The sequence below is a fragment of the Eschrichtius robustus genome, chromosome 2 (assembly GCF_028021215.1).
Source record: "Eschrichtius robustus isolate mEscRob2 chromosome 2, mEscRob2.pri, whole genome shotgun sequence".
Lineage (NCBI taxonomy): Eukaryota > Metazoa > Chordata > Mammalia > Artiodactyla > Eschrichtiidae > Eschrichtius > Eschrichtius robustus.
The window spans coordinates 166,211,050-166,238,973 of record NC_090825.1 but is presented as its reverse complement, the minus strand read 5'-3'; the positions used below and the strand labels follow the sequence as shown (position 1 = coordinate 166,238,973).

Genomic DNA, 27,924 nt, shown 5'->3' with positions numbered 1-27,924 from the left:
AAAACACAACACATGTGAAAACCATAGATGCGGGAACGAGTGCAGACCCCGAGCGTGGGGCCCAGACCCCAGCCTGCCTGGCTCAGAGCTTCGGCCCGGTAATGTCTGACATGTGTTCGGTTGTTTGCGAACCTGCCGCTCCAGCAGCTTGCCTGGCAGGGGCCTCACTCTCCGGGCGTGTTTTAAATCAAGCAGAGCCGCTGGCCCCTGGCACACATGGAGATCACCCCCCCACACCACCCGGCCCACCCTGCAGTCAGGACGTGAGCCGGTGGAGGAGGAAGAGGGAGGCCTCCGCCGCCAGGGAGACAGTGGCCCCTCTCATCTCCTTCCAAGTTTGCCAAAGTCGTTTCCCTGGCTGCGCGCCGGAAGCGGGAAGTGGGCAGGCTGAGGTCCTCCTTCCCTGCACAGCTCCGTGGCCGGCTAGCCCCGTGCACAGGGCTTCCATGCCACTGGGGCGGGCTCCTGCCACCTGGGCTGCCCTCCCCTGGCAGCTCTCCCTGCCCACGCTAGGCTTCCCTTCCAGCTGGCCCCGCTTCTTTTCCTGAAGTTGATCCAGGTTGTCAAAAGGAACTCAACAGCAAGGCATCCCTCAGCCCTCCCGGCCCAACTGGTGTCTCAGGGGGTGGTGGCCGCCCCATGTGAGGCCAGGAGCTCACGTTACAGGCTAGCAGAGGATTAAAAACTCCCTTGTCTTCAGGACAGACGTCAGAGGCGGCAGCCGAAGGGCCAAATCCAGCCCCCCAGTATATTTTGGCTGGCCTACGATTGTGTGTGTGATGCTTTGAATTGACATTCAAATATGCATGTAAAAACCTGGGTTTCCAGCTTCTCTTGAAGAGTCAGGCCCAGCAATGGTGGGTCGAGGTCGTGTGCCTCAAGCTGGGCTAGAGCACTGCAGTTTGCTGCGGGCCCCTCCCGTCCCCGTCGCCCCTCTGTCCCTCCCTCTCTTGGCATCTGCCTCTGCTGCTTACTGAGCCCCGACATCTGCTCCCGACGTGCATGTTGAGCGTTCCTTGGCCCGCCGGACACATGAAGCGTCGGATGCTCAGAGAAGACGAGGGAGCAGTGCAGGGTCCCGACTCCCAGTGTGCTCTCAGCAGGCATCTTCCGGACTCCTCCTGACTAGGCCTCTGTCGATGGCTCCCTTGATGTCGCTGTGTTTGCAGCAGCCTGATTCTGGGCCCGAGGTCTGTGCAGAAACTGGCCCCCGGGGGCTCTGCTACAGGAGCTGTCGACGGTGCCAGGCCCCCCCAGCAGTGCTCAGCCGAGTGGAGCTGCCAGGGCATCCGAGGGGAAGTGCAGGCGTGACCGGGCTCGCCTTGCACAGATGACACAGCCCCAGCGAACAGCTGCCTGGGGTGGAGGGAAGGCTGCCTGTCATCTCCCCTCAGTGTATGCTGGGTGCGTTCTTGCCAGCCCTGGAACCGGCCACCTCACCCGCTGGAACCAGGTTGATCTGGTGCCCTCCGCGGGGTGGGCCCAGCTCCCCCGGTGAGTCAGGCACCTTCACCTGGCCTTGACTGCGGGCCAGATTCTCTTCTGAGCCTGCTCACGACCTCTCAGTTCTCCTCACGGTGAACTGGAGAGGACAAAGAAACTGAGTCTGGGGTGATCAGGCCAGGCCCCCAGGGCTCCCTTCCCCCCCAGCATCAGGGGGCCCGTTGCTTCCCTGGCACAGTGCCCCAGGATCATCTGGCAGGCCCCAACACACTGAACTTGACCTCACTTAGCTCCTTCACAGCAGACACATCCAGGGATCAGATTGCTGGGGGAGGGGGCCAGGGTGAGGGAAGGGGTGACTTGGAGCCCGCCCCAGCAAGAACTCCATCAGGAAGAAGATAACTGAGTTTCTTGCTCGGGCATCCTGGTGGGGTTGGTGCTGCAGCATGGGGAGTGCACGAGGTGGGAGGAGAAGGTTGTGGGTGCGTGATGTCGGGGGAAGGGCTGCCAGATACAGACGTCAGGGGCCAAGGGGCGATCTGGCCAAAGGAGCAGTTATGGGAAGGGGCACGTTCACGGAATGAGGGTGAGGAGAACGATGAGGCTCAAGAAGAAACTGCAGCATCAGGCAGCACCGATTTGGTTGGAGCTAACCAAAACCCAAGCCACTTTAGGAAAAAGAAAAGGGGGGGGGGACTGTCTCTGAAACCAGGGAAGTGCCAGCGTGCTGGGTCTGGGGCTCAGGTGCTATCTCTGCCCCTCAGCTCCCTTGTGGTTACCAGGATGCCTCCTGACAGAATTCTGGACCTCCCTTCCTGGAGTTCCATCAAAAGCCCCTGGGCAGGGTCTCATTTGGCCAGTCTAGTCACGTGTCCATCTGGGGGCCAATCATGCGGTAGCCCAGAGGTGGGGAAGCGCTGATTGGCAGGACCTGCGGGACACGCCCCTCCTGGAGGGATGGCAGGATCTGTGGGGAGAGTGTTGGTCAGCACTGGAGGTGGGAGCCCATGCAGAGCTGGGGGACCCTGAGGTCAGGGTATTGGGACCTCAGAGGGGACATCCCGGGTTTGGTGATCCGGATGTGCCCACTGGCGTTTGTCCTAGCGATTGGATTGTCCTCAGCAATGACCCTGGGTGTGTGAGTGCCCCCTGCCATGATCCTAGTGGCTGGCATCACGCCCACCCTCCCTTCCTTTCAGGGATGAGCACGCCTGGCTCCTCGCCACAGCACCGCCCGGCCGGCGTCAGCCCGCTGTCCCTGAGCACGGAGGCAAGGCGGCAGCAGGCCCAGCAGGTGTCGCCCACTCTCTCCCCACTGTCACCCATCACTCAGGTGCGAGGGCTCAGGGGGGCGGGGGAGGTGGGGCCCTGCTCTGCTTCTCTGGGAGGCCTCATGCTCCTTCCAGGGAGCAGAATCCTGAAAATCTTGCCAACATTTTTTTTGCTTTTTGTTGTCAAATTTTCAAACACACGGGGAATGCAGATATCAGTGGCCTGGATTCCCCTGTGCCCATCATGGCTGTTAGCTTGTGCCCGTGTGACTGGGCATTCTTTATTATGCTGTTCTCTTCTTTAGGATCTGGTTGAAATTTCCCAAAATAAAATGTTTAGAGAAGGTTTTTTTTTTTTTTTCCCCAATTTACCATGTTTGCTTCGTCTGCTTCTTTGGTAGTTTGTGTGTGTCTAGGAGTTGGTCCGTTTCATCAAAGTTATTCCACGTGCCAGCACACAATTGTTCGTAGTACTCTCATAATCGTTTTTATTTCTGTAAAGTGGTTAGTAATATTGCCCCTTTCGTTTCCGATTTCCATAATTGGAATCTTCTCTTTTTTAGTCAATCCAGGCTCGTAGAATGAGTTAGGAAGTGTTCCCTCCTCTTCTATTTTTTTGAAAAGTTTGAGAAGCATTGGTATTAATTCTTCTTTGAACATCTGGTAGAATTCAGTGAAGGTGCTGCGGTCTTGGCGGATCTTCACTGGAAAGTTTTTGGTGGCTGATCCCAACGCCTTACTCGATATCGGTCCTACTCAGACGTCCTTTTCCTTCTTGGGTCCGTTTCGGTAGTTTGTGTGTTCTGAGGAATTTGTCCATTTTGTCTGCTTTTCAGTCCCTGATAGATAATATTGTTTCTTTGGCTTTTAACATGACCTCGATGGTCTTATCCACCCACAACGAAATTAACAGTAGTTCTTCTATACCTTCCACTGCCCGGCCTGGTCTCGGCTCCCCACCGTGTCTCTGTCTCTTGTACAGTTCTTGTTCAGATTAGGATCCAAACAGAGCCATGCGTGGCTCCTAGCGGCTGTGTCTTCAGTCTCTTCATCCGTGACCCCAGCCTCTTCTTCCCTCCCCGCCACGCCCCACCCCTGAGGCCTGCCTTCCCTTTCCGGAAACTCCTTTCTGGCGTTCTGCTAAGTGTTTACATCCTGTAGCTCCTGGGCACATCCAGCCTCCCTCAGAGGGCAGGAGCCCTTGCCTGCCTGCCTGCCTGAGGAACTGTCTGCGCAGACTCGTGAGCCTGGAAAACTTGCCTCTGGTTATTTTCCTCTTTCCAACTCCAAGAGGGGCCTGAGCTGGTCATTGCCGAGTGACCACACAGGGACCTCCATCAGCCCCAGCGTTTCCAGCCTCCCCTTGGTGCCCAGGCTGCAGGGTGGCGGGAGGGGGTTCCTTCTCCCCGGCAGGACCCCACAGGGGCTAGGTGCTGGCTCCCCGCTGGGCTGCCAGAGTGTGGTGCCCTGTGCCTGCCCACAGTGGGGAAACTCCAGCTCAGAGAGGCGGGGGATGGGGGTGGAGCATCCTGAGTCTCTGCAAGTGTGGAAGGGTGTGCAGTGAGAAAGGCTCACTGGGGGCAGGCCTACTGAGCTGCGGCCCAGTCCTCCGTGGGCCTTGGGGGGAAGCCCGCTTCGCTTCCCTGGTCCAGGGTCTGGACATCCCTCTGTTCATCTCTCACTTCAGTGTCAATCACGCCAGGCCATGGGGGTCCCCTGGGGGCCAGGTGCTCACAGCCCGCCCGGCCCACTCCTTTGAGCATGTGTCCCACCTGATGCCCTCCTCTCCCTTCAGGCCGTGGCCATGGACGCCCTGTCTCTGGAGCAGCAGCTGCCCTACGCCTTCTTCACCCAGGCGGGCTCTCAGCAGCCGCCGCCGCCGCCTCAGCCTCAGCCCCCGCCCCCGCCGCCGCCTGCGTCCCAGCAGCAGCCACCCCCGCCGCCCCCGCAGGTGCCTGTCGGCCTCCCCCAGGGCGGCTCCCTGATGCCGAGCGCCAGCCTGACTCGGGGGCCCCAACTGCCCCCGCTTGCGGTCACGGTACCGTCCTCTCTCCCCCAGTCCCCCCCAGAGAACTCGGGCCAGCCGCCAATGGGGATCGACACTGCCTCGGTAAGCCCGGGGCGGGGCCTGACGGGGGTGGGGGTGGGGCTTGTGCAGGAGGAGCCCAGGGGCTGTGGGAGACCCCCATCGGACCTGCAGGAGGAGTGTCAGGGTGCCTGGCTTTACGTGCAGCCACCTTGAGGCTCCACTTTGAGGCCAACTTGGCCAGGGGTTGGGGCTGAGGCAAACACTGCCTGGGGCTGGGAGCTCAGTGGGGGATTCTCCCTGGAATCCTCAAGCCAAGTTTGTCACCCTGGTATAGATGGGGAAACTGAGGCACAAGCAGGGGTCAGGTGCCCCAGACTTCACCCAGGACGGGCCACCCCACGTCTGGCTGCCAAGCCCTCCCCCATGGCCCCGGTTGCCCCGCTCAGCCCTTCCCACCCAAGACAGGGCTTCCTCGGAGGCAGGGAGAACACGGAGCTCTCAGGGCCTAGGGAATGGACTTCTGAGAGCCAGAGGGATGGAGCTGAACTTGGAGGAGAAGAAGGGATGAAGCCAGTTCTGTGGTTCATACAGCACAGTGCCCTGGGCCGGGGGCCTGCAGCTCAGACCATGGGACCCCTTGCCTGGGGCCAGGCTTGGGGTAACAAGTGCTAGGTTTTGACCCCTGCACCCCAAACCTTCCTGCCTGTTCAGACTTTCACCCAGGTTGCCCTGATGGGAAGGGAGTGGTCACAGCTACCTTTGGCCACATCCAGAGGAACAGGGACCCACGTTTGGGGCCCAGCCAGCCCTCCCCACTCACTTGGCCCATGGCTGCCAGCCCCAGGATAAATGTCATCAGAACATCATGTGTTCTGCGAAGAACAGGCCCCCCCCCGAGCTGGCCAGGGTGGGCAGGTGACCCAACAGGTAGAAACCCACATTTCCAGGCTGCTCTGATCTCTCAGAGGGCAGACCTCAGGGGTCCCCTTGGATGGGACTGCACCCAAGCCTTGCCTTGGGCAGAAACAGCAGGTATGCGGGTGGCTCTGACAGTGGGGCTGCCTGGGGCACCCAGTTCCATGACACCCTGCCATGGCGGTGCCTTGCTGTGGAGCTGGGGGGACATTGGAGACATGGGCTATCCAGGCCAGGCTCTCGGGTCAGGGTGCTGTTGTCAGGCAACCCCCTCCCCTTCCGTGGGAGTGGTGGCTCTGCGGGGCTCGGGTTCCAGTGGCCTCCTCTGTGAATTTCTGTAGATCCACCCAAGCGAGGAGGATGTCCCTCTGGTCATTTTCCTCTTTCCAACCCGAAGAAGGCCTGAGCTGGTCATTGCCAAGTGACCACGCTGGTGTCTCTGACACCCACACCCTGCTGCACAAGGCCTCTGCCCCATCTGGGCTCAACCGCCATCCCAAACTGCTCAGAACAGGCCGCTGAGGCAATGAAGGAGACATAGCACTTAGGGAGCCCTGGGCCGGCCGGCTGGGTCTCATTGAACAAGCTCAGAGAGGTCAGGCAGCTTGCCCAGAGGCACACAGCAGGGGCTCACTGGGTAGGACCAGAGCAGGGTCTAAATCCAGGTCCTGGCCTAGCCCGTCCTGCCCCCCAGGAGTCTGATAAGAAGCCAAGACCCTTTGTCATTCGAGTGAGGAGGTGGCTGTCCTTGGAAGTCTGTGGACAGCATAACCCGGCAGACTTGTCCCAAGCAATACCAGTGATAGTGACTGCCCAGCGCCAGGAGCCCTGCAGTGTGCCCCAGACGGCCTTGGCTGTTAGCCTGAGGGCATCTGACTGGCCCTGGGCCTTCCCTGCCCGTGCGGGTGTGCGTGTTCACACGTGTGCGGCTGTGTGCACACATACGTGGGTGTGGTGTGCATTCGTGTGAGTGCTCTAAAACCTGCTGAGTAGAGGCTGATCCCTCCGCCCCTCCCCAGCCCCCCAGGGCGATTCTGTGAGGCTGGTTTCCAGGCTCTCTGACCGAATGCCCCCACCCCTCCCAGAGGTGGGTTTGGAGGTAGGGCCCCTTGAGGCCCTGGGCTCAGGTGCCCTCCTGCAGGTGCCCTGGGTATTCAGCTCACCTGAGGGATGGGGCCCCTGCCGGGGGTGTCAGCAGCGAACAGCTAGTCCCGGGAAGCCAGGCCTGGGGCCCCGCGAGCATCCTGACCTGTCTGTCGTCACAGGCGCCGGCTCTGCAGCAGTACCGTACTAGCGCCGGCTCCCCAGCCAACCAGTCTCCCACCTCGCCCGTCTCCAATCAAGGCTTCTCCCCCGGGAGCTCCCCACAAGTAAGGGACGCCGCCTCCCCTCCCCGGCCAACCCCACTCCAGCCTAGCTGGCACCCCCCCCACGTGTCCCCCATCTACCTGTCTGTCCACCATCTGTGCCTCCCGTCTCACTCCACCCCATCTTGTTCACTCCACCGGGGTGGGGACCGGTGAGGGGCGGCCACCCTGGGCAGTGGCCAAGGAGAAGGCACCCCCTCCCGGAGCTGTCACACTCCCTCGGCGCCTCTGTGGTCCACGCCAAGCCCCAGGTGGGGTTGGCGGGCCCCCCATTCACATCGGCGATGTTGGTGTCGGCTTCGCCCCAGCTCCTCACCCCGTGGCTGGGATGCCGAGCCCAGTGTGCGGCTCAGAGCAGGCATCGAGCAGCCCGTGCCCCCGTCCCCACCCATGTCTGCCTGCCCTGAGGCCTCCTGCTTCCAGGCTTCTGGAGGTGGAGGCGTGCTCCCCCTGCGTCAGGGTGCAGCTGAGGTGACGGCCAGCCTGTGATGGGGGCTCTGACTCTTCAGCCCCCTCCGCCCCTTAGGATGGCGTGTCTCTCGCCTTCAGACCCCCAGCACAGGAAGCAGCCCATCCAGTGTCCTCGTCCTCTTCCCACAGTTGAGGAGACTGAGGCTTGCCCCAGGCAACAGGCAGGGCTAGATCATGTCTATCAGACTCAGGTTTTCCCTCCATACCAGGCACCACGGGACCCCGATCTCTGACACAGACACACACACACACCCCTTCCAGGTTCCTCAGAATCCCTCTTGGCTCTGCTCCACCCATGCCTGCATTCTGTCCGGAACCTTCCATCAGAGGAGAAGGGGTTCCTGCAAAACTGACATCCAGGCCCCAGACTTCTCGCTGTAGCAGCAGAGCCTCCCCAGGACCCCACCACCCCATCCCCAGAATGTCACCAAGCTGAGAAACCTCAGGAGCTACTGCAATGCCTAAGACCGGGAAGTCTCCTTCTCAGCCAAGGGACGATAGGGCCTTACTTCCCGGGTAGAGCAGAGGGAGGAGAGCTGTTCCTCCAGGCAGGACGTGGGCTCCTTTGTCCCCGGCGACATGCCCCGCTGTCCGTCTCCCAGGCTCGCAGCCACGCACCCCGAGCCAGGCCCTGTATGTCAGGACAGTAGGCCTAGCCCTCAGGGGACCTGAGGCTGTTCTCATGGCTCACTGATACACGAGGGGCTCTCCCAGGGCGCTCCCTCCACCACCCACGGCAGCCAGGGGTCCCGCTGGGACTGTCGGCGTGCAGCCCCCCACTCTGCAGAAGGCAGAGAAGGTGCAGTGAGCTCGGGGCCAGCCGGGGGTCAGCCTGGTGTCTGCATGCTCTCCGTCCATCCCTGTTGGCTCTGAGCTCTCGCGTCTGGTCTCGTCACGTGGTGCCGAGGGGACGCGGGAGTGGGAGAAGTTGGTCCAGGCAGGGGAAGCAATAGGGGGCGCCTGCCCGCGGTGGGCAGCCCTGCCTGGGGCTGGTGTACGTGAGGCAGGACAGGAATTTAAGGGTGGAGCAGATCGCTCTCAGGAGAGGTTCGCCTGAACCAAAGTGGGCCATTCTGAGCGGAAAGCGTGTTGCTGTCTCATCAAGCCCGTGTCTGTGTGTTGGTTTGTCCGTCCGTCAATTGGGCACTGGCCAGGGAGGCAGGCTGCTCACTCAGATGTGAGGACAGGGCCGGCAGGCTGTTTGGCCCCAACCAGGGGCTCGCTTGGGAGCACACCATGGTTTCCCACTACAGCTGGATCTCTGGGGACACATTCATCAGCCCATGGGCCTGGGTCACCCCACGCCTCCCCGGCCCAGCCAGCATCTCCCCTGGACGCACGAGGCAGCCGCCTTGCCCCACTTGGCCTCAAGCGGATGTCGCGTGTGTCCAGCTGCACCCTGAACCATAGGCAGCTGGAATTGGCTCCTTTGTGCTGCCCCCTCCCGCCCCAGCCCTTCCATTCTGGGCAGACCTTTCTGGCAAACCCTCATGGTAGCTTCACAAGAGAAACCATATCTGGGGTCTCCTGTGTGTGCCAGGCCTCTCTGGGGCCAAGGCCATGGGGACAGGGTCAGGTGCCCCAGAACAGCCTGCCCCCGGCCTCAGTGAAGGCCATCATCTGCCTCCTTCACAGGTAAACCCAGCAACCTCACAGCCCCCTTTTCCAAACCTGAAGCTGGAGATTTTTAGGGCAAATGTGGCCTTTTTGCCACATTGTCTTTTTTCCTTCTTACTCCTTTCACATTTTTAACTCTTTCCTGGTGTTTGAATGGAATGTCCATCCCCAGGAGCCACCGCACCGGCCGGAGTGGCTGTCCCTTTCTACGGTCAGTCCACTGAACACCCAGAGTGGCTGGGGGCTTCGTGGCCAACTCCTCTCTGGGATGGAGGCCTGAGAGTCAAGCTTTGGCAGTTGTCAGAGAACACGGGGACCTTTCTAGAATAGAGAGCTCAAAGGGGGGAGGTCCAGGGCCTGTGGTCCGTGAAGACTCTGACCTGGAAACGGCCGCAGGGGAGCGACTTCTGCAGACCACCCTGTTCTACAGAGAAGGAAACAGGCCAGAGCTCCCAGCCTCGGGGACGCCGAGGGCCCTGGGCGGGGCATCTGTCTCCCCAGGTCTGTTGCCTCCGGTGTGACCTGGCCACACACACAGCCATCCCTTTCCTCGCCTCCACATCCCGCCAGACTCTGTCCTGCCATCTCCCTGGCAGCATCTCAAGAATGGGCAGGAGCTCCACACTCCTATTCTTGGCATCTCCACCGCCTCAGAGGATCCCCAGCCCCCTGCTCCTCTCCCAGGGGCAGCCCCCGTCCCTCTGCCCCAACTGGCATTGGGCAAACAGGAGTGGGGCTGCCTGCCATCGCCCAGGCCCCAGGGCCTCGCGGGCAGGCAGGCAGCCACGGCTGGACAGGTGGGCAGGGGCTTTCCGTGTACCTGTCCCGTGCTCGCTCTGTGCACCCTTCCTGCCCACGTGTGTGTGGCCTGCTGCCTGTCCCGCGTCTCCCGTGTCTGACAAGGTACGCATCCCACCCTGAACACCCAGAGTATCTCCCGCCTTGCCCCACTCACACACTTTCCTCTGGGGCCTGTCAGGTGGGGTTCCCGGTCCCTGTGGCCCCTCGTCTTCCACCTGATGACAGCGGGTTCACCCACACCTGAGCTTAAGGAGAGGAGATGGGATGGCACTTTGGGGGAAGTTGGGCGGCAGAGGCCCCCCTCCCCCCAGGAGCAGGCGGTGGAAAGGAGCCATCATCCCGAGATTAGGGGTGCACCCCTCCACCCCAGCGGGTGTGGGCTCTCCCAGGAGCCCTGAGGTAGACGTCATCAGCCTCTCACGTCCTGAGCATCTTCCAGGAAGTTCCAGAGGCCTCCCTCCTCTCCCAGCCCAGGCCGGTGGTGAGGTCCTGGGAGAAGGGTATGGGTGCAGCCAGCCCATGGGAGCACCCCCCCCCACCCCATAGCAGCCACACCCCCTGCCTTGTTTTGGGAACCCTGATGACAGTGGGCCTCTCTTCTGTCTGCAGCACTCTTCCACCCTGGGCGGCGTGTTTGGGGACTCATTCTATGAGCAGCAGATGGCAGCCAGGCAGGCCAATGCTCTGTCCCACCAGGTGAGCGGGCGTCCACCGCAGACGCTCGCCAGACCCGGCCCGCTCCTCTGCATGAGCTTCTCAGCCTCTCCAGTCTCCAGGCTGCAGAGGCCCAGGCCCTGGAGGGGGTGGCTTGGCTTGGCCTCTCCTGGTGTTTGCACCCTGCCCGCAGAACGAGGCCGCCAGCGGAGGGGGAGGAAGGGTGGGCGGTGAACGCTGGTAGGGACGGGCAGTGGCTGTTACAGCGGTACCTCGGTGTGGGCCGTGCACGTGGGTTTGCCAGGAGGTTGCAGTGGCAGTGCGTGAAGGCCGGGACTGGGGGCGTGTGGGCACGGGAAGGGTTGGCTGCTGCCTGGAGCTGTTCACTCACTCAGCCAGCCAGCCAGCCAGCCAGCAAGCTCTGAGGGGGCCATGTGCTGGCAGGCCCAGGCAGGTTCGGAGACGGGGAGACCCCAAGGCAGAGGGACTCATGCTTGGCAGCGCCAAGTGTACCTTGGCACGGGTGCTGGGCGTCCTGTAGGGGAGGAGGTGCTGGCGGTCGCAGGCAGGCCGGCCAGCCAACCACGGCCGGGGTCCCAGGGCGGCCAGCTCGGGGGGCTGGCCTCACACCTGTATGCTTCCTCTCCCAGCTGGAGCAGTTCAACATGATAGAGAATGCCATCAGCTCCAGCAGCCTGTACAGCCCGGGCTCGACACTCAACTACTCCCAGGCGGCCATGATGGGCCTCACGGGCAGCCACGGGAGCCTGCCAGACACACAGCAGCTCAGCTTCCCCAGCCACAGCAGCATCCCCAACATCATCCTCACAGGTGAGAGGCCGCGGGAGATGGAGTCCCCGCCCTGCAGGGTGAGGCGCGACGGGGCCCAGGTGTCCCTGCCCACGGAGGCCAGAACCCGCCAACCTCGACTCACCGCTGGGCTTACAGGACACAGGCTGGGGGGACGCACACTGGACCCTGGACCAGGTGTCCGGTGTCCCAGGCTCAAGAGTGAGAACAGGGTGAAACCAGTCCCTCAGCCCTTCACCTCCTGCCCGGTCCCCTGAACCCCAGTAGCTGAGCGTGCCGGGGATGCACGTGACTGTGGGGCGGGCCCTGCCTGCTGGGGCTTGTCCCGTGCAGCTGACAGACACGTAAGAGCTCGCGCATGCTGCGTCGGGCCTCCCCGAGCGGCCTGAGCACAGTGCCCAGGCACCCAGGCTTGCGCACGCGCATGTTGAGTGAGTCTTCTCCCAGCAGAGCTCAGACCCTGCAGTCCCCCACCCCCACCCCTCATCATGCCGCTGAAGGTTCTAGGTTTTATCAAAGAAGGAGGCGGTTTCCTCATAAGCCAGGGCTGTCGTGGAATTGAGGGTGAGACCCTCTCAGCAGTCCCCACTGACATCTCTAGGATGGAAGGGGTTCCTGCCCAGAGCTCCCCACGGCCGGAGTGCAGACCCAGTGCCTCCTCCCTGCCCCAAGGGTCTGCAGGAGATGCTCTGAGTGCAGAAGCCTAGGCCTTGGAGGTTGTGTGAGAAGGATCAGGCCTCTGTGATTGTCCAACGGCCCAGAAAGAACAAAACTTTCATATCCGTTTCCCAGATTGGGAAACTGAGGCCCAGGGTCTCACCACAAGTAGAGGAAGGAGCCCAGGTGTGAACCTGGGTCTCTGCAGGGAAACCCGGGCTTCCCTCCAACCCACAGGGAGGCCCCTGATGCACACGGAGCAGACTGCCTGGCAGAACCTGGCAGAGCCTGAGAGCCCCCTGCTCCCTCCACGTCACACTGAAGTCTGTGTCGCAGCCCTCATCCCAGGGCTTTCCGGCCTTGGTACCCCGACATCTGGGTCGGGACCGTCCCGTGTGCTGTGGGGTGTTGAGCAGCATCCCTGGCCTCCACCCACCTGATACCAGTAGCATTCCCTCCAGTCGTGACAACTAAAAATGTCCCCAGACATCGCAAATGTCCTTTGGGGGACAGACCGCTCAGGTGAGCTCCCTGGTATGGCCTGAGCATTGATGGGGGCCGTGGAGGCGCAGAGTCGGGGTGCGGGGAGCCAGGGCCAAGCTGAGCCTTTTGTGTGTACCCCCCACCCCCAGTGACAGGAGAGTCCCCTCCCAGCCTCTCTAAAGAACTGACCAGCACGCTGGCCGGGGTCGGTGACGTCAGCTTCGATTCTGACAACCAGTTCCCCTTGGACGAACTCAAGATTGACCCCCTGACCCTGGACGGACTGCACATGCTCAATGACCCAGACATGGTCCTGGCCGACCCGGCCACCGAGGACACCTTCCGGATGGACCGTCTGTGAGCCGCACGCCCGGCACACGGCCGCCCAGCCCCCGGCTCCGTCACCCCACCGGTCAGTGGTCCCCACGGCGTCCCCCCAAGCCTGGGGACGGCGGCGCTCCGTCCCTCGCAAACGGCCGAGCTTGTGATTCTGAGCTTGCAATGCCGCCAAGCGCCCCAGCCCACCCGCCCGCCCACCCCGGTCGTCCACCTCCCGCGTGAGGCCGCGTGTCGTCGCCCCCGCGGACCCTCCCTGCTCTCTCGTCCCCCTGTAAGATGCAGAAAGCGTGCTGGGCAGGGCCGCCGGCCTCGGGGGGCGCCGTGCTCTGCGACGGTGGTGGGCTGAGGTGCACCTTGCGACTGTTGTCCAGCTCTCACTGCCTTCCTTTGTCCCCGGTCCCCCCACCCGCCCGCGCCCCCAGCCCTTGGTTAGGTAGCGAGCCAGCCCCACCCTGCCAAAAGGAGAAGGCGCCGGGGGCGGGGGGTGGGCGGACATGAAGCGGAAATAAACACTATTTGGACTGCCGTCTTTTATATTTCTGAGCACACACAGAACACTAGGCTCCATCCCACGGAGGTGGGATGCGAACATGTGAACGGAGCATGCGAAGCAGCTATATCTCCCCCGGGGCCCAGTAGGGAAGCCCACGCCCCCCCCTCGCCACCCGCAGCTGGGCCCCTCGGTGGCCACCTTTGCTGTGAAATCCCCACCCAGGCCTGTCGGGGATGCACGTGGAGGCGGGGATTATTTCTAGGGGGTTTTGTGACTTGTTTCCATCTTTCTTTCTCTGTACCGTGGTCACTGTTACTATTATTTAAAGAATGGCCGGGGGTGGGGTGGTGGAGGCGGCGGGGCATTTTTTGGTTTGTTTCTTTCGGTTTGTATTTACATTTGGGTTGTAGATGAATAACTGACTCCTTCAAGCCAACACTTGCTGAGAGCATGTTTTTATTCTAGAAATCCAACGTTACAATATTTGTAAGCTAACTGGAAGCTGTCTGCTGCCTGCCCGGGTCTGAGCTGCATCTCCGGCCTTCTTACTTTTACTCCGTTATCCCAAAACAGAAGGACATGAGGTTGGGCTGGGCTCGCTGGGCTGGGTGGGCACTCTGGCAGAAGCTGGCAGCAGCGGCCAGAGGGACCTCCGCTCTGATCCCTAACAGACTTCTGGGAAGGAGCCCCGGCTTCCATCAGGGGTCTCGTGAAGACCCAGCTCTGCCCGGCCTTCCCAAAGGTGCCAGCCAGTCCTCAGGGCAGGCCTGTCCTAGACCCCGTGGCTGGCGGCAGCAGCTGCGGCCCCTCTGTCCTGAGATGCCCCGGAGATGAGCCTGTCCTCAGCACCCCCATCCCAAGGACCAGCCGACATTCATCCCCTCCCACCATCCCGCCATCTCTTTCGTAGCCCTTCCTGGCAGGGCTGGATTTGGAGGCAAAGAGCAGTGTGCATTTTAGCGGCTGGTTTCCAGGTGCTTCTCAAAGTGCCTCAGGAGGCCCAGGTGACCATCCATCGGGGCTCACTGGAGCACCAGAGGCCATCCCTCTGCCCTACAGGCCCTGCGAGGGGGGCGACAGGGCTGGCTTTGTGTTCTGTCAGTTGCTTTGGAATAGGAACGTCCGTTTCATTCCCTCCGACATCACATCTCGAGTTCTTACTCGCTCCTCCGCCTGCCAGCAGGGCTGACATCTCCTGCCTGGTGCGTTTCCGCCTCCGTCGGGGTCTTAGGAGCTCCCGCCTCTTATCTGTGGGAGCCAGATTTGATCCTAGCGACCATCCCTCTTTCTTGTTCCCTGGCCGGGCTCTTAGCACGTGGCCAAGTGGCCGCGTGGCCCCACAGTCGGGAAGCCCCCTGTCCTCGGTCACTTGGCCTCCGCCGCTGTTGTCTGGACTGGAGTTAGGGTTAGTGTCAGTCCATCCAGGTCAAGGGCCCATCTTCTTTCCAGGGCTGGGGGCAAAGAGTGAGGACTCTTTTTTTCTTTTTTTAAAGAAAAACTACATGTATGTACATAGAAGGGTTTGATTACCATTAGACTTGTATGTAGAACTTTTTTAAAAAAATGGCCTTAATAAAATTACAAGCACCCTTCCTGGATGCCATTTTCAAACAAGGAGTTGGGGACCCCGTGAGGGAGCCCCATCAGCCCACACTTCCCATCTGCCCAGCACTGGGTTCTTGGTGCAGATGGGTAGGGAAGGAGGGGCTGTCCAGCCCCATGGCCCGTTTCTAGCATCCCTCGGCCAGGAGCACAGGTGATGCTGTATTAACACGGCAGCCTCAGCCCGTGAGGGGCGTAGGTGCAGAGCTTTCCCGGGGAGGCGATCCAGCCAGGAGCCAGCGGCCAGGTGTCCTCAAAGGGTTCACTGCCCCGTCCTGGGCCTGGGCAGGCCTCTGGGGGTCTACAACAGGGGATTTTGGTTTTTTTCTTAAGTATCATTTCTCTACTAAATGTTGAATATGAATTGCCAAGACTTTTAGAAACAGGACAGCTTAAGGGAATCAGCCCTTTGACTTGTGATGTGAAAATACTGTGATTTCAGGCGAGCTGCGCCATGAGGGGTGAGCCGGGGCCCCTGCATCGTGTATATAGACCCGCTCGCTGTGGCCGAGCCCCCCTCAGCTGTGCAAACCTTTCCTCCGGGAGCGTGAGCCAACCAGCGTGTCCCCACCTGCCTCAGTTTACCCTCTGTCCTCTGAGCCCCCAGGGTGGTAAATTTGTTCCCCCATGAGGCTCCATGGGCCGAGGATGAGACCTGGGGTCAGCCTGTCTCTGTGTCCCCCAGAGAAGAGAGTTCATGCCCCTGGTCCCCACCCCCCGCCTGTCAGCATCACCCCTGCAGTGCCCGGGGTTGACTTGGGGAAGGAGAAGGAGGAGTCTCATGGGGATCACGTCCCTGTCACAGGTACCCATGAGGACCTCCACCCACACCGTGCCCTTAGCAGAGGGAAGACAGGCAGCACTGTTTGGGGTACCCTGCCGCCCCCTCCCCGCTTTCCTTGCACGCCTTGCTTCCCCCCAGCGCTCTTCCGGGCAAGAAGGGTAGGGGCTAGTCCCTTGGGGCAGGGGGCCCTGAGACCCTCAGTGGAAAGCTCAGGGGGCAGGTCGACCCTTCAGCAAAATTTGGAGGCCCACGGCCAGCGGTATCCAAAAACCAGTCAGGCTTCCCTGTGGGGACAAGTACACAGCAGAAGGGACCCTAATTGCGTTGGGTCCAGCCCCCAACCCCACTGCGGTCCACGGAGTTCCCTGGGACCAGGCCTGCGAGGCTGGAAGGCAAGGGCAGGTGTGTGTGTTTGCAGCCCTTTCCCCAGCAACGCCTCCATGCTCACCTCCAGCCTCCCCACTGGCTTCAGGGCCACCTGCCTGCCTGCCCAGGGGGTATGCACTGGGGGTGCTTGGCCGGCCTTTGCGGCCTGTGTGCTGTTATCTCCTTGTGGGTTTTGAGGGCTGGGCAGGAGGGTTCTGACGTCGTAGGTGTGCTTGGCCTGATTTCTTCAGGCGGCCGACCTCCCAGGAGGGCGGCCAGCCAAGTGGGCCCGTCGTGAGGCCTGTATGTCACAGTGGGGCGGGCAAGGACAGCTGTCCATCTGTCCGTCCATCAGATGCTGTGAAACTCCTGCATGGAGGGCGAGACGTCCCGTGTCGTCCATCCATCCTGCTGGGGTGGGTGTCCAGTTTGGGGACCGCGTGCATGCCGGGTGCTGGCTGCGGCCTGGTCTCGGGGGACAGGAGTAGGTACGAGGCCCATGGAGGTGCTGGGTGGGACTCAAGAAGCAGGGGCGACCCCCCTCTGTCCAGCCTCCTGGGCCTAATGAGCCCTCCTCATCACCTGCTCCTAGAGAAGACTTTGTTGACCTGGAGGCCTCCAGGCAGCTGAGAACGCCTGGGATGGTGCACCCCTCCCCAGACCTCCACATTTCAGCTGACCCTGAGCTAGTTCATAACCAAACTTGCTGCCAAACTCCTGCCCCCAACTGAATTCTGAGTCTTTTGCATTTCCAAAGAAGGCATCCCCACCCCAGGGTGCACGCTGGGTGTGGTGAGGCCTGGTGGGGTCAGGAGACCCTCCACCTCCCCTGCCCCCGCCCCCAGCCCTGACACAGCAGTAGCAGCACCCATCACCCTCACTGGGTTCTGAGGGAGCTGTAGTCAGAGTCCTCAGGGTGCCCTTGGCGTGGTGTTGGGGCACAGGGGTGCAAGGTCAAGGGTACCTGCTGCTCTTGGGCCTGGCCTACCACCCCTGCAGGTGACGCTTCAGGTGAGGGAGCTGTGGCCACCTGAGCTCCGCCCCCCCCCCCCCCCGCCACGTGACCTGAAGAGCTGGGGGGAGGATTTGGCACCTCGCCTACCCTGGGAGGCCTGCCTGGGGTGAGTGGGCAGCCAGGTCTGTTTCTGCCCGAGTTCTCCGTGGACCCTGAGCCCCCATCCCCTGGGGGTCTCACAGCATATGACAGGGGTCCTTGGGACATTCCTTTGTCAGGCCCTGCCCGGCCAGCTTGGCCTGAACCAACTCTTTTTGGCTTCCTCGGCTTTTGGGGGTCCTGGCTGTGTGGGGCTCAGGCACCTCTCATAACTGTTGGTGTGCCACAGGTGGCTGGCCACAGACAAGAGTTCTTCCCCAATGGAGGTGGGGTGACCTGCACCCCCAGGCCTGGGCACTGGGGTACTCCTGAAGGCGCCGGGGGGCAGACAAGACCCTTGTGACCTGGGCCTCAGTTCCCTCTTGTCATTAGCTCAGGCCCACGGGTCTCAGGGCCCCAGGCTCATCCCAGGCAGGGGCTGGACGTCAGGGGCTGGACGTCAGGGGCTGGTTCCAGACAGCTCCCTCTGCCTTCTGCCCTCCTGGCCAGTGCCCAGCACCCTGTTCCGAGGAGCCAGTGACACTTGGGTTGCCCCCATCTTGCAGGGTTGTGGAATTTGGGGGTAATCGATGCCCAGCCTGTCATTTCTGACCTCCTGCCAACCGGGGACAAGGGGACACAGCTGTGGCATTTGCCACCAGACTCCGGAAGGGAGGGCTTTGGCAGTCAAGGTCCACTGGCCCCGCCATGCCCTCCGTTGGAAACTGCCCCTGCCCCTCCAGGAACTGGGCGGTACCACTGATATATGCAAACCCGCCAGTCCAAGCCCTGTCCCACTCATGTCCCTCTTTCCCTCAGGCTGGCTCTGCCCCCACCCCCAGCATGTACATTGTACTGTAGATGTCCCGTGGGCCGCACGCGTGGGTGCCCACGGCGGGTGGGGGCGGGCGCTCAGGGTGCACTCGGCCGGCCCCTGCCCATCCTTTCTGGCGTGGACGCTATCGTCTGTGTACCTTTGCATCCTTTGTAATGAAACATAATAAAAATCCAATGTTTTCATCTCTGCCTCCTCTCCTTTTTTCCTGCCCTCTTCTCCCCTCTGGAGGATGAACTGTGGGTGTTGCAGGTGCACCAGGCAGAAGCCACACAGGGGCCACACACACACACAAACACACACACATGGACACACGGACACGCAGGCGTGAGCCCCTCACACACACACCCCAGGATCCTGGGGCAGACGCCCCAGGCGAGTGAGTGGGATGCAGCAGGGCCGGACACTCCTAGTCAGGCTCCTAGGGCCCCAGCCAGTCACGGGGGGAGTCAGTGGCAGGCCCCCAACTCTCCCAAGGCCTGAGTTTGGGGCCCCTGGCCTCCCCTCAGAGGCTCGACCCTGCCATCTCCCCGCGGCAGAGACCACAACCAGCTGCTCCGCCACACACACACTTTATTTGGTCCTCTCTGAGCCCCTCTCCCTCCCCACCAGGCCAGCTGCCTCTTGGGGCCGGGTGCTGATGGCCTTCCACAGTGAGGGCAGCTGTGAGGGTGGCCGTCATCCAGTGGCGGGTCCCCACCTGTGTCCCTAGGCCTGCAGCAGCCTCTGGACCTCGTAGTCCTCGGGGATGGTGTCTGTGGAGAGAGGGTGAGCAGGTGAGAGGGGGGTGAGGCTGGGCGGTAAGGACTCCCCACCTTCCCCAACAGGGTCCTCTTACCATTGCAGCGGTAGCGCAGGTTGGCCCAGATGATGTTCTCCTGGGAGAAGCAGAAGACTCCCAAGCGGCCTCCCCGCATGGTCGTGTCCAGGACCACATTGCTGTCCGCCACCAGCTCCGGGCCCTCGTAGAACCTCACTCTGCGGGGAAGGAAGGGACTGTGATTCGGGGCCCTGGGCCAGGTGCCGCCTCCCCTCTCAGAGCTTCAGCGTCCTGCCCCATGAGCTAGGCCCCCTCCTCTCTAGGAGAGGGGGCCATATGTCTCCCTGCCTGGGCCATGCTCAGGGCAGAGGGGGCTCCTGACCTGAGCCTCAGTTTCCCTGTGTGAGAGGATGGACATCTAGGGCCCTGCACACAGTAGGTGCTAAGCATAGTGCCTGGACTTCCTGGCAGCGCAGAGTGGGGACTGAGAAACCGGGAGTGAGTGAGACCCCACCTACTGCTGTGTGCAGAGTCCAGAACCACCGGACCCTTGAGCCCAGACCACCCAAACTGGCCCCGCCTTTCCTGAGTCCAGGCTCCCCCCTTGTCCCACCTCTCCTCTGGCCCTGCCCCCTGAGCAGCTCCCTGCACGGCCTGGCCCTTCCCCCTGTCCTGGGATGGGTATCATGCCCCAGGGCCAGACAGTATTTCTAACTGCCTGTATTATTCCCATTTTACAGATAAGGGGACCGAGGCCCCCTGAAGCACTCCCCCCTTCCCTCAAGAGCCAGGATAGAGCAGGGCCTCCGGGCCCCCTGGCAGAGGGCGGGTTCCCACCTGATGTAGCCCACTTGGGGCCGGTGCTGCAGGAACCAGCGGTAGGACGTCTTGTCCTTCCAGCCCACATTGCGGGGGTCCTTCCACAGCAGCCGCACTTGTGACTCTGTGTCCCCCGTGTGCCACAGTGCATTCCGAAGCTGCTCCCCAGGGCCTGTGGAGGACTTCACGGCCTGCCACGCCGGAGAACAGGGGAGCGGGGGTCAGAGACCACACAGGCCACCAGAGCCCCCAGACAGGCAAGGAGCTGTGAGTCATAGAGGAGTGGTGGGGGCCCCCAGTATGCCTGGATGGGAGACCCACGAGGAAGACTTGGGGGCCACGTGGAGCTTTGCAGGCAGGCTGTAGGGGCAGCAATGGTTTGTGGGATAAACTCGAGTCTAGAGGACTTGGGGAATTCTAGGGTTTCAGTGAAATACTGGGGTCTATGGGGCCTGCAGGAGGATTTGGAACCTGAGGGAAAGTTTGGGGCTCTGTGAGAGGGTTTTGGGGCCCACAGAAAGATTGGGGGATCCCGGGGGAGTGTTTGAGGGCCTGTGGGAGGAACTAGGTAGAAAGACTTCGAGGTCCATAGAATGAGGCCGGGGGCTGTAAGGCTTTGGGGATTTGTGGGAGGGTTTGGGGCCTCCGAGTTGGCACTCAGACCCAGAGTTCAGGTTGGGCCCAGCACCTTGAGCTGGATGCCAGGCTCCGCCACTGCACGGAAGGGGTTTGCCTGCCAGTATGTCTGCTCCATCTGCTTCCACATGACCACGTAGAAGCTGGAGCTGTCCTGGTAGCCAAAGATGAAACCCGCATAGTCGTCATCCGTGACCGTGTTCACGTGGAACGTGCCTTCAAAGTCCACGCCATTGAAGGCCGTGTAACCTGGGGAGAGGAAGGGACGCTAGCCCCTGCCGCACCAGGGCCCAGATCCGCCCCCGGCCCCGCCCCTCCAGAGTCCAGAACGCCCGACCCCTGAGCCCAGACCACCCAACCTGGCCCCGCCTTTCCTGAGTCCAGGCCCGCCCCGTCCCACCTCTCCTCTAGCCCCGCCCCCTGCACGGCCTGGCCCCTCCCCATGTCTCACCCACACCCAGGCCAGGGTCGCTGTTCATCGTCTGCACAATCTCCATCCCCTGGTGGGGTTCAAAGGAAGAAAGGCCTCAGGCCAGCCGTGTGTGCCCTCGGCTCCCCGCCCCTAGCTTAGGACCCGCTGTGGCGGTCCTGGGCTCCCCCTACCTCCCGCCTGGGCCCCGCCCCCACCTGGTTGAGCACCACCCAGTTAGGGTCTATCTGCGCGTCGCCTTCGGGGTCCAGCACGACCGTCTGGAAGGCCCGGAAGTCGGTGAGGGTGACCTCAGCGTTCTCCGGACACACATCGATCTTGTCCACCACCTTGTCTGCATCAAAGTCCCCCTGGCACACGTCGCCCACGCCGTCCCCTGAGAGGAGATGGGAGGCCCCCCCACCGTAGTAGAATCAGCTCCAGGCCCCGCCCCAGGCCTGGCCACGCCCACACAGGCTACCAGCCCTGCCCACACCGTGTCTCCAGCTCCGCTCACACATGCCACTGGCCCCACCATGCCCACCCCAAATCTCACCCTAGTGGCTCCACACTAGCCCCGCCCCCACCACAGGCCCTGCACCCTGCCTTACGGTCCACGTCTTCCTGGCCCGGGTTGGGCACCAGGCGGCAGTTGTCCCGACTGTCGGGGACCCCATCGTTGTCATCATCGTCGTCGCAGGCGTCACCCTGGCCATCGTGGTCTGAGTCCTGCTGGGCGCTGTTGGGCACTGTGGGGCAGTTGTCCCGCGAGTCCTGGTGCCCATCCCCATCCCTAGAGTGGGTGGGTGGGGCAGAGACAATGAGACCCCAGAAAGCTGGATCAAGGGCTGCCCACCCTGGGTCCCCACCTCAGCCCCAGATGTCCTCCTTACTGGTCTTGGTCGCTGTCACAAGCATCTCCCACAAAGTCGTGGTCCACATCCCTCTGGGGGCGGGGGAAGGATGTAGGTGTCCATAATCAGGGCAGAAGAATTCAGAAGCCTCCCGCCCACCCCCAGTTCCAGAGCCAAGGTCCTTCCTGACGCGGAGGAACACCCCCGCCCCCCAGGCTGCTCGGACTGGGCTGGAGTCTTGTTAATCAGCCTGGGGCTCACCCCAGGGGTCTGACCCAGCTGTGGTCTGGCCTGCCCTCACCTGGTCTGCGTTGCTCTTCTGAGGACAGTTGTCACAGGCATCCCCTACACCATCGCCATCACTGTCCTTCTGGTCTGAGTTGGGCACCCTGGGGCAGTTGTCTACCGTGTTGCGGATCCCTGCGGGAAGCAGAAGGACAGAACGGGATCCCAAGATTGGCACGGGGCCAGGCTGACTTCAGCAGGGCAGGTGCAGACCTGGGGCTAGCTTGGGACAGAGTCCCACCGCATCTTTGGCTCCCAATAACTACAAAGTTAAACCAAGTATTCGTGCCCAGTCGCCAGCCTCCTAGAGACTAAATGAATGGACGGCGGTGAGGGGACTAGCTCTGTGAATGCACCACCTCGAGTCTCTGCCCAGATGTAAAAATGGTACCTCCTCGGCCCTAAACCCCAGGCTCACGTCTCTGTCCACTTATTTCCTCCCTGCAGCATCTAACACAGGGACCACCTTCCCCTCCTCCAAAAGTTCCTTCCTTTTCTCCTCGGCATCATATCCCAGCTTGCATTTTGCTGCCCGCCGGAGCATGGTCCACGGTCCCTGGAGCCCTAGGCGAGTATACCCGCTCCGGCTTCCAAAGGAGGCCGAGCCCCGCCCCCAGCCAAGCCTCGCCCCTTGGTGCCAGCCCTTCCCTCTCCCCGCCCCCCTGCCACAGAGCTCACGGTCGCCGTCTGTGTCGTCGTCGCAGGCGTCGCCTCGGCCGTCGTCATCTGTGTCCTTTTGATCGTCGTTCTTCTGGGACCGGCAGTTGTCGCACGCATCGCCCCACTTGTCGCCGTCCGCATTGCGCTGGTCTGGGTTCCGCACCAGCGGGCAGTTGTCCTAGAGGTCAGGGCCGGTTGGGAGTAGTCAGGCCTAGAGAGGCAAATGTCACTCCCCAGACTGTCCATCTCCGAGGCCCCGCCTCCTCTGCAGGGAACCCCCTAACCCTCTGGGACCCGCGGGATCAGCCTCTAAGGCCACACCCCTCACTCGAGCCAAGACCCCATCTAGTCTCGCCTAGGCCCCCGCTTTTGCCCCACCTTCTCGTTGAGGACGCCGTCCCCGTCGGCATCCGGGTCGCAGGCGTCTCCGATGCCGTCGCGATCCACGTCCTCCTGCCCTGAGTTGGGCACCGTCACGCAGTTGTCCTAGGGGTGGGCGCGGCGGGCATGAGGGGCGCTGCCAGGGAGCCCCGCCCACCCTCATACCAGGCTACGCCCTCCAGACCCCGCCCACCTTTCGGCACTGGCTCTCTGAGCAGCGCAGCTTCTCGTCGGGAAAGCCGTCCAAGTCCGTGTCGCTGCCGCAGAAGAGCCCGTTGCCAGCCCAGCCGACGCCGCACTGCGGGTGGGGGGAGTGAGTGGGTGCTCCGGCGTGGCCCCACCCCCGGACCCTCATCGTACGCCCCTCCCTGGCCCGCTCGCACTCACCACGCAAGATCGCGACCCATCACGCTCCAGGACGCAGTCGGCCTTCTCGTGGCACGGGCTGGGCGTGCCGTCGGGGCAGAAGCGCTGTGCGCGCCGACGGCAGCCTGATGCCTGGTCTCCCACGAAGCCGGGCTGGCACGGGCCGCACTGGAAGGAGCCCTGAGCCCGGGCCACAGGAGGTCAGCCCCCGCCGCCCGACACTTCGCGTCCCATCCTCCATCTCTCAGCCCTTCCCCTCTCCTCCCAGGCCTTACCGGGGTATTGACGCATACGGAGTTGGGGACGCAGTTATGCTGCCCGGTCTCACACTCGTTAATGTCCGTGCAAACCTGGGTGGGAGGGAGGGCAGAGGTCACTGCTCCCACGCAGATACCCCCAGACCTCCCACCCGGTTCACGTCTCCTCTGAATCCTACCTCTCCCCTACGTCTTGCCTCCAACCCCGACCATCCCTGACGTGGACCCTTAACTTCCTCTATTCCCCAGACTCCGGTCCCTATGCCCTCCCGCTGGAGCGAGGCAGGAAAAGGCTGCGAGGCTGGAGGTCGAGTTTACTCAACAGAATGCCCCCCACCCCAAAATGCTCCTCTTGGCTCCCCACCCCAACCCCCCACGGCCCTCACCTGCTTGTTGGCCTTGGCGAAGGCCAGCCCCACGCCCTCGTGGGTGGGGCCGCTGTACCCCGGCGGGCAAGCCTCGCAGCGGAAGCCCGGACTGGTGTTGATGCAGCGGACGTGGGGGAAGCAGGGATGGGCGTTGCACTGGGGGAGGAAGGGCCCCGGAGGGTCAGAGGACGGAGGTGTAGCTGGGCCTCCCCGAGAGAGGCGCCTCAGGGCTTATTGGGCTTGTACTTGTAAAGTTCAAGGCAAGGGCCATCAGCTAGCTCTTGGGGGCTGGGGAGTGCCATGTGGGGCAGAGGCCACTGTCCCAGGGGTCACACGCGGCTTAGCCTTGACGTGGGAAGGGGCAAGACCAGGCGGGGAACAGGGCGTGCCTGAGGGGATCTGTTCCTGGGACCCGGTGGGCTGGGTGCTCATGGGCAGGGGAAGACATTTTGAGGGCGGGTGTCCCCAGGGGAGGCGGGAAGTGGTCGTCGGGGCATGCGTGCCCGGCGGTGAGGAGGCTGTCGGGGCGGAAGCCCCCCGGTGGTGGAAGGGTGGCTGGGGTCGGCGGCTCCCGGCGGTGAGGGGGGTCGTTGAGGCGGACCACTCCCGGCGGTAGGGGAGTCGTCGGGGCGGACGTCACCGGCTACGGAGGAAGTCATCGGGATGCGCGTCCCAGGTGGAGAGGGGGGTGGTAGTGGTGGGTGTCCCCCGGCGGTGGGGAGGTCGTCTGTACCTGCGCCCCTGGAGATGAGGGGGCTCTCCGGGAGAGCACCCCCAGCGGATGAGGAGTTCGTCGGGGCTGTGGGGAGCTGTGGGGTCACGCGTTGGGGGATCGTCGGGGCGGTGGTGGCGGACGCACCTCGTTGACATCGGCGCAGTGCGAGCCGTTGCCGGTGAAGCCTGCGGGGCAGGGTCCGCAGCGCGCACCGCTTGCTGTCTCGGTACAAGCCACGCCGGGGAAGCAGAAGCCGGGCGCGCACTGGCTTAGGGGCCTCACGCTCAGGCTGTGGGTGCGCGCGGGTTGCATCCCTGCGGGGGGTGGGGCGGGAATGGTTAGGGTCACGCCCAGGGGTGGAGCCGGGGTGGGGGGGATGGCCCCCTGAGGGCGTGGTGAGATCCTGGCTGTTCTGCGACCCCGCCTCGTACTGAGCGCTCTGCCCGCCAGGTCTCTCCAGTATCTGGATCTCTGCGCCCGGCCGTTTTTTGCTTCTCCCTCCTCGACTCTCCACCTCCCAGCCTCTCTCGCATGGTTTCTGGCCCTTTGGGGGTCTCCCCCTCCCATAGTCTCTGTCTCCCCTTCCTGTTTCTCTCTCTCCATCCCTCATCCAACCTCTCCATCTCTGTCAGCCTCCATCTTCTCCTCTGCCTCTTTTCCTCCCGGTCTGTCCTTCGCTCTCTGTCTCTGTCTCCCCATCTCTTCTCGCTCCCCCCGCCGCCCAGTCTCTGCCGCCCCAGCTGCGCTCACCGCACGCGTCACACTCCATCACCGTGTTTTTCAGAAACGTCATCTCCTTGACCTTTGGTGCAAGGGGGATGGGGTGTGGTCAGCGGGTCCATCCCTCTCCTCCCCCGTCGGGTCTCCCGTCTCCCTCTCTCAAAACTCCCTTCCCTCAGACCCACCCACTCGGCCCGGGCCCCCTCCCCACGGACTCCCTACCCCGAGATCCCTACTCTCCCAGCCCCTCTCTTCCTTCCCTGGGATTCCCTTCCCCCCTCACGGATCCCTACCCCTCTCCCGCGGAACCCCCTGTCCCTGGGACCCCTCTTTTTCCTCTTTTCCGTAACTCTGGGCCCTCTTCACCTCCACCAGGATCCCCTTCTCCGGTCCTCCTCCCACTCCCCCACACTTCCCCACCTCCGAGACCCCCTTCCCCTCTTCCAAGCCTCTCTGTGCCAACCCGGCACCCCCGTACCCCCAACCCCGGCAGGCACCTGCTGCCGCAGCAGTTCCCGCACATCCTGCAGCGCCGCGTTGGTCTCCTGCAGTTGGCGGAGCATCTGCGGCCCCAGGTCTGCACCTGCGCTGACAGGGGGCGCTGGTGGGGCGTCGGGGACCGGAGACCCCCATCACCACCCCTCACACCGTCGCCGCAGGGACCCCTGACGCCCACCCCACTTCTTGAGCCTCTGCCCCACTGCCTGCTTTCTCCGCCCCGCACGCCCCGGCGAACAGTCCCCGAGTCCCAGGAAGCCGCGACCCCAGGCCTCCCGCGAGTCCCGTCCGTTTGGGGGTCAGGGGCGGCTTACCCAGCGGGATCTGCCCCTGGCCCGATGCGCCGAGGGCAGCCAAGGTGAGCAAGAGAACGCGGGCGGCGGTGAGGACCATGACGGCGGCGGGGAGCTGGACAGCGTCTCGCTCTCTGCCGCCCACGAGGCTCGCGCTGCCTATTTATGCCGGCGGCGCGGCCGGCCCCGGGGACGGCCCTCGGCGGCCCTGCCCAGCGTCCAGCCTCAAGGTAAACAGATGGCGCTGGCCTCCGCGTTCAAGGCCCCGCCCAGCGCGGCTGAACCCGGATCCGGCGGGGAAACTGAGTCACGGGGGGGGCTTGTGCCGGGGTTGGTGGGGCGGGGAATCAAGCGGGACCGCCCTCCAGCCTTCTCATTCGCTTATCTGAGTGATGGTTGCGTGCCAAGACTCGGGCATAGCTGGGAACGAAGTGATCCCCCCACAGTGGCTCCCCTCAGCTCACACTTGGGGAAACTGAGTCAAGAGTGGCTAAAGGTTAGGACTCACCTCCTCCCCCAGCCCCTTTCTGATCTCTCTCTGCGGTTCTCTGGCTGGTGAGTAGGGGAGGGGGGCAGCCTGGTCGCCCAGGGACCGGAGCCCACTCAGTCTCCCAATCTGTGCACTGGGCTGTGTGTGTGTCCCTCCCCAGCAGGAGGGTGAGCAAATTAAAGGGCTCTGGCTGGAGGAGATCTGAGCGGAGGAGGCCCTGTGCTTCTGTTTGTCGAGACTTTGCCGTACCATCCGAGCTCCGGTCCAGCTCTGTGGGAAGAGCCTGTAATAAAAATAGAAATTACTGCTAATCAGGAAAATCCTCCCAGCCCAGCCATGCTCTTAAGCTACAAAACACCTCTGTTTTCTGGAGTTAACCCTCTTTGCCCCTACCCTCCAGCGTTTGCAGCCTCTATTCTATAGGCAGGGAAACTGAGGACCAGAGAGGGGAAGTGACTAGCCTAGGGCCACTGCGAGGGGCAAGGATGAAGCCAAGGTAGGTTCATTGCCAGATTTGTTCTCATGGGAGGTTGCAGAGAAGTCACTGAGGGCTTCCTGGAGGAGGTGGCAAGGAAACCTAAAGGAAAGGAGGACTCAGATCAGCAGAGACAAAAAGGTGAGGACAGTTCTGGCAGAGGGAAGCATGTGGAGCTTGGAGGTGGGGAAATTTCAGGCACATTCATTATTCTCCAACATGCATTGAGAACCTACTGTGTGCCATGTCCTGTGCAGGACGCTGGGGACACAGAGTGAACAAGCCAGACTGGGCCCCTCCCTCGTGGGGAACCCAGGTTGGTGGGGAAGCAGCTACATGTAATCATCCCAAGGGGCCAGGACTGTGGTGGGGGATGCACAGGCAGCAGTGGGAGCTCCAAGAAGGTGCCTGACCCAGCTTGGGGTGGCAGGGGGAATCTGGGCAGGCTTCTTAGAGGAGGAGGGAACGCCGAGCTAGGACCAGGAAGGTGAGGAGGCCGTGGCCAGATAAAGAGATGGTGGAAAGGCATTCCAGGTAGAGGAACAGCATGTGCAAAGGCCCTGAGGCAAAAATGAGCCTGGTCTGATGGACAGTTTGATCTCAGGGTAGAGAAATCTTGGGGCTCAGGAGAAGCAATACCAGTGGGGCAGGGCTTGTACTGTCTTCTGAGGGCAATGGGGAGCCACAGAGGGTGAGTGAGGAGTGGTGGGTCTGGTGGGGAGGCTGGGTAGGAACAGCCGATCCCAGCCTGGGCACTTCCAGTGAAGTGCCACAGGCCCGTGCCCTGATGCCTGTGGCAGGGCCATGAGCTCACCTCCTGTTTTCCTTGGCGTCCAGCACACCTGGGGGCCACTCCCGGCTGGTGCTGGAATTCTTGGGAAAACCACGGCTCCAGCAAGGGCTGTGGG

At 62.5% G+C, this 27,924-nt stretch overlaps 2 protein-coding genes across 8 annotated transcripts in view; one reads left to right on the top strand and one right to left on the bottom strand.

Annotated features, from left to right (window-relative positions):
• The window catches only part of CRTC1 (CREB regulated transcription coactivator 1), a 73,002-nt gene extending 59,321 nt beyond the window's left edge, over positions 1 to 13,681 (top strand). For 3 of the 7 annotated variants that reach the window (XM_068536688.1, XM_068536687.1, XM_068536686.1), the window contains 6 exons: positions 2,643 to 2,776; positions 4,510 to 4,824; positions 6,924 to 7,028; positions 10,524 to 10,610; positions 11,219 to 11,399; positions 12,668 to 13,681. In XM_068536688.1, coding sequence (XP_068392789.1) covers positions 2,643 to 2,776; positions 4,510 to 4,824; positions 6,924 to 7,028; positions 10,524 to 10,610; positions 11,219 to 11,399; positions 12,668 to 12,879 — 1,034 coding nt within the window. In that variant the 3' untranslated portion in view covers positions 12,880 to 13,681. The remainder of the gene's footprint in view (positions 1 to 2,642; positions 2,777 to 4,509; positions 4,825 to 6,923; positions 7,029 to 10,523; positions 10,611 to 11,218; positions 11,400 to 12,667) is intronic. The other 4 variants (XM_068536692.1, XM_068536690.1, XM_068536691.1 and 1 more) reach the window with 2 other exon arrangements.
• Positions 13,682 to 18,607: 4,926 nt separating this feature from the next.
• Positions 18,608 to 26,171, bottom strand: COMP (cartilage oligomeric matrix protein). The gene is made up of 19 exons (XM_068534723.1): positions 26,073 to 26,171; positions 25,758 to 25,843; positions 25,291 to 25,342; positions 24,685 to 24,854; positions 23,844 to 23,981; positions 23,476 to 23,550; positions 23,222 to 23,380; positions 23,028 to 23,132; positions 22,832 to 22,939; positions 22,472 to 22,631; positions 21,810 to 21,928; positions 21,548 to 21,600; positions 21,266 to 21,447; positions 20,873 to 21,051; positions 20,697 to 20,745; positions 20,298 to 20,494; positions 19,628 to 19,800; positions 18,869 to 19,008; positions 18,608 to 18,785 (listed from the first exon to the last, which is right to left on the bottom strand). Exons 1-19 carry the CDS (start codon positions 26,149 to 26,151, stop codon positions 18,739 to 18,741), a joined length of 2,271 nt encoding a protein of 756 aa, XP_068390824.1. The 5' UTR covers positions 26,152 to 26,171; the 3' UTR covers positions 18,608 to 18,738.
• Positions 26,172 to 27,924: the final 1,753 nt, after the last annotated feature.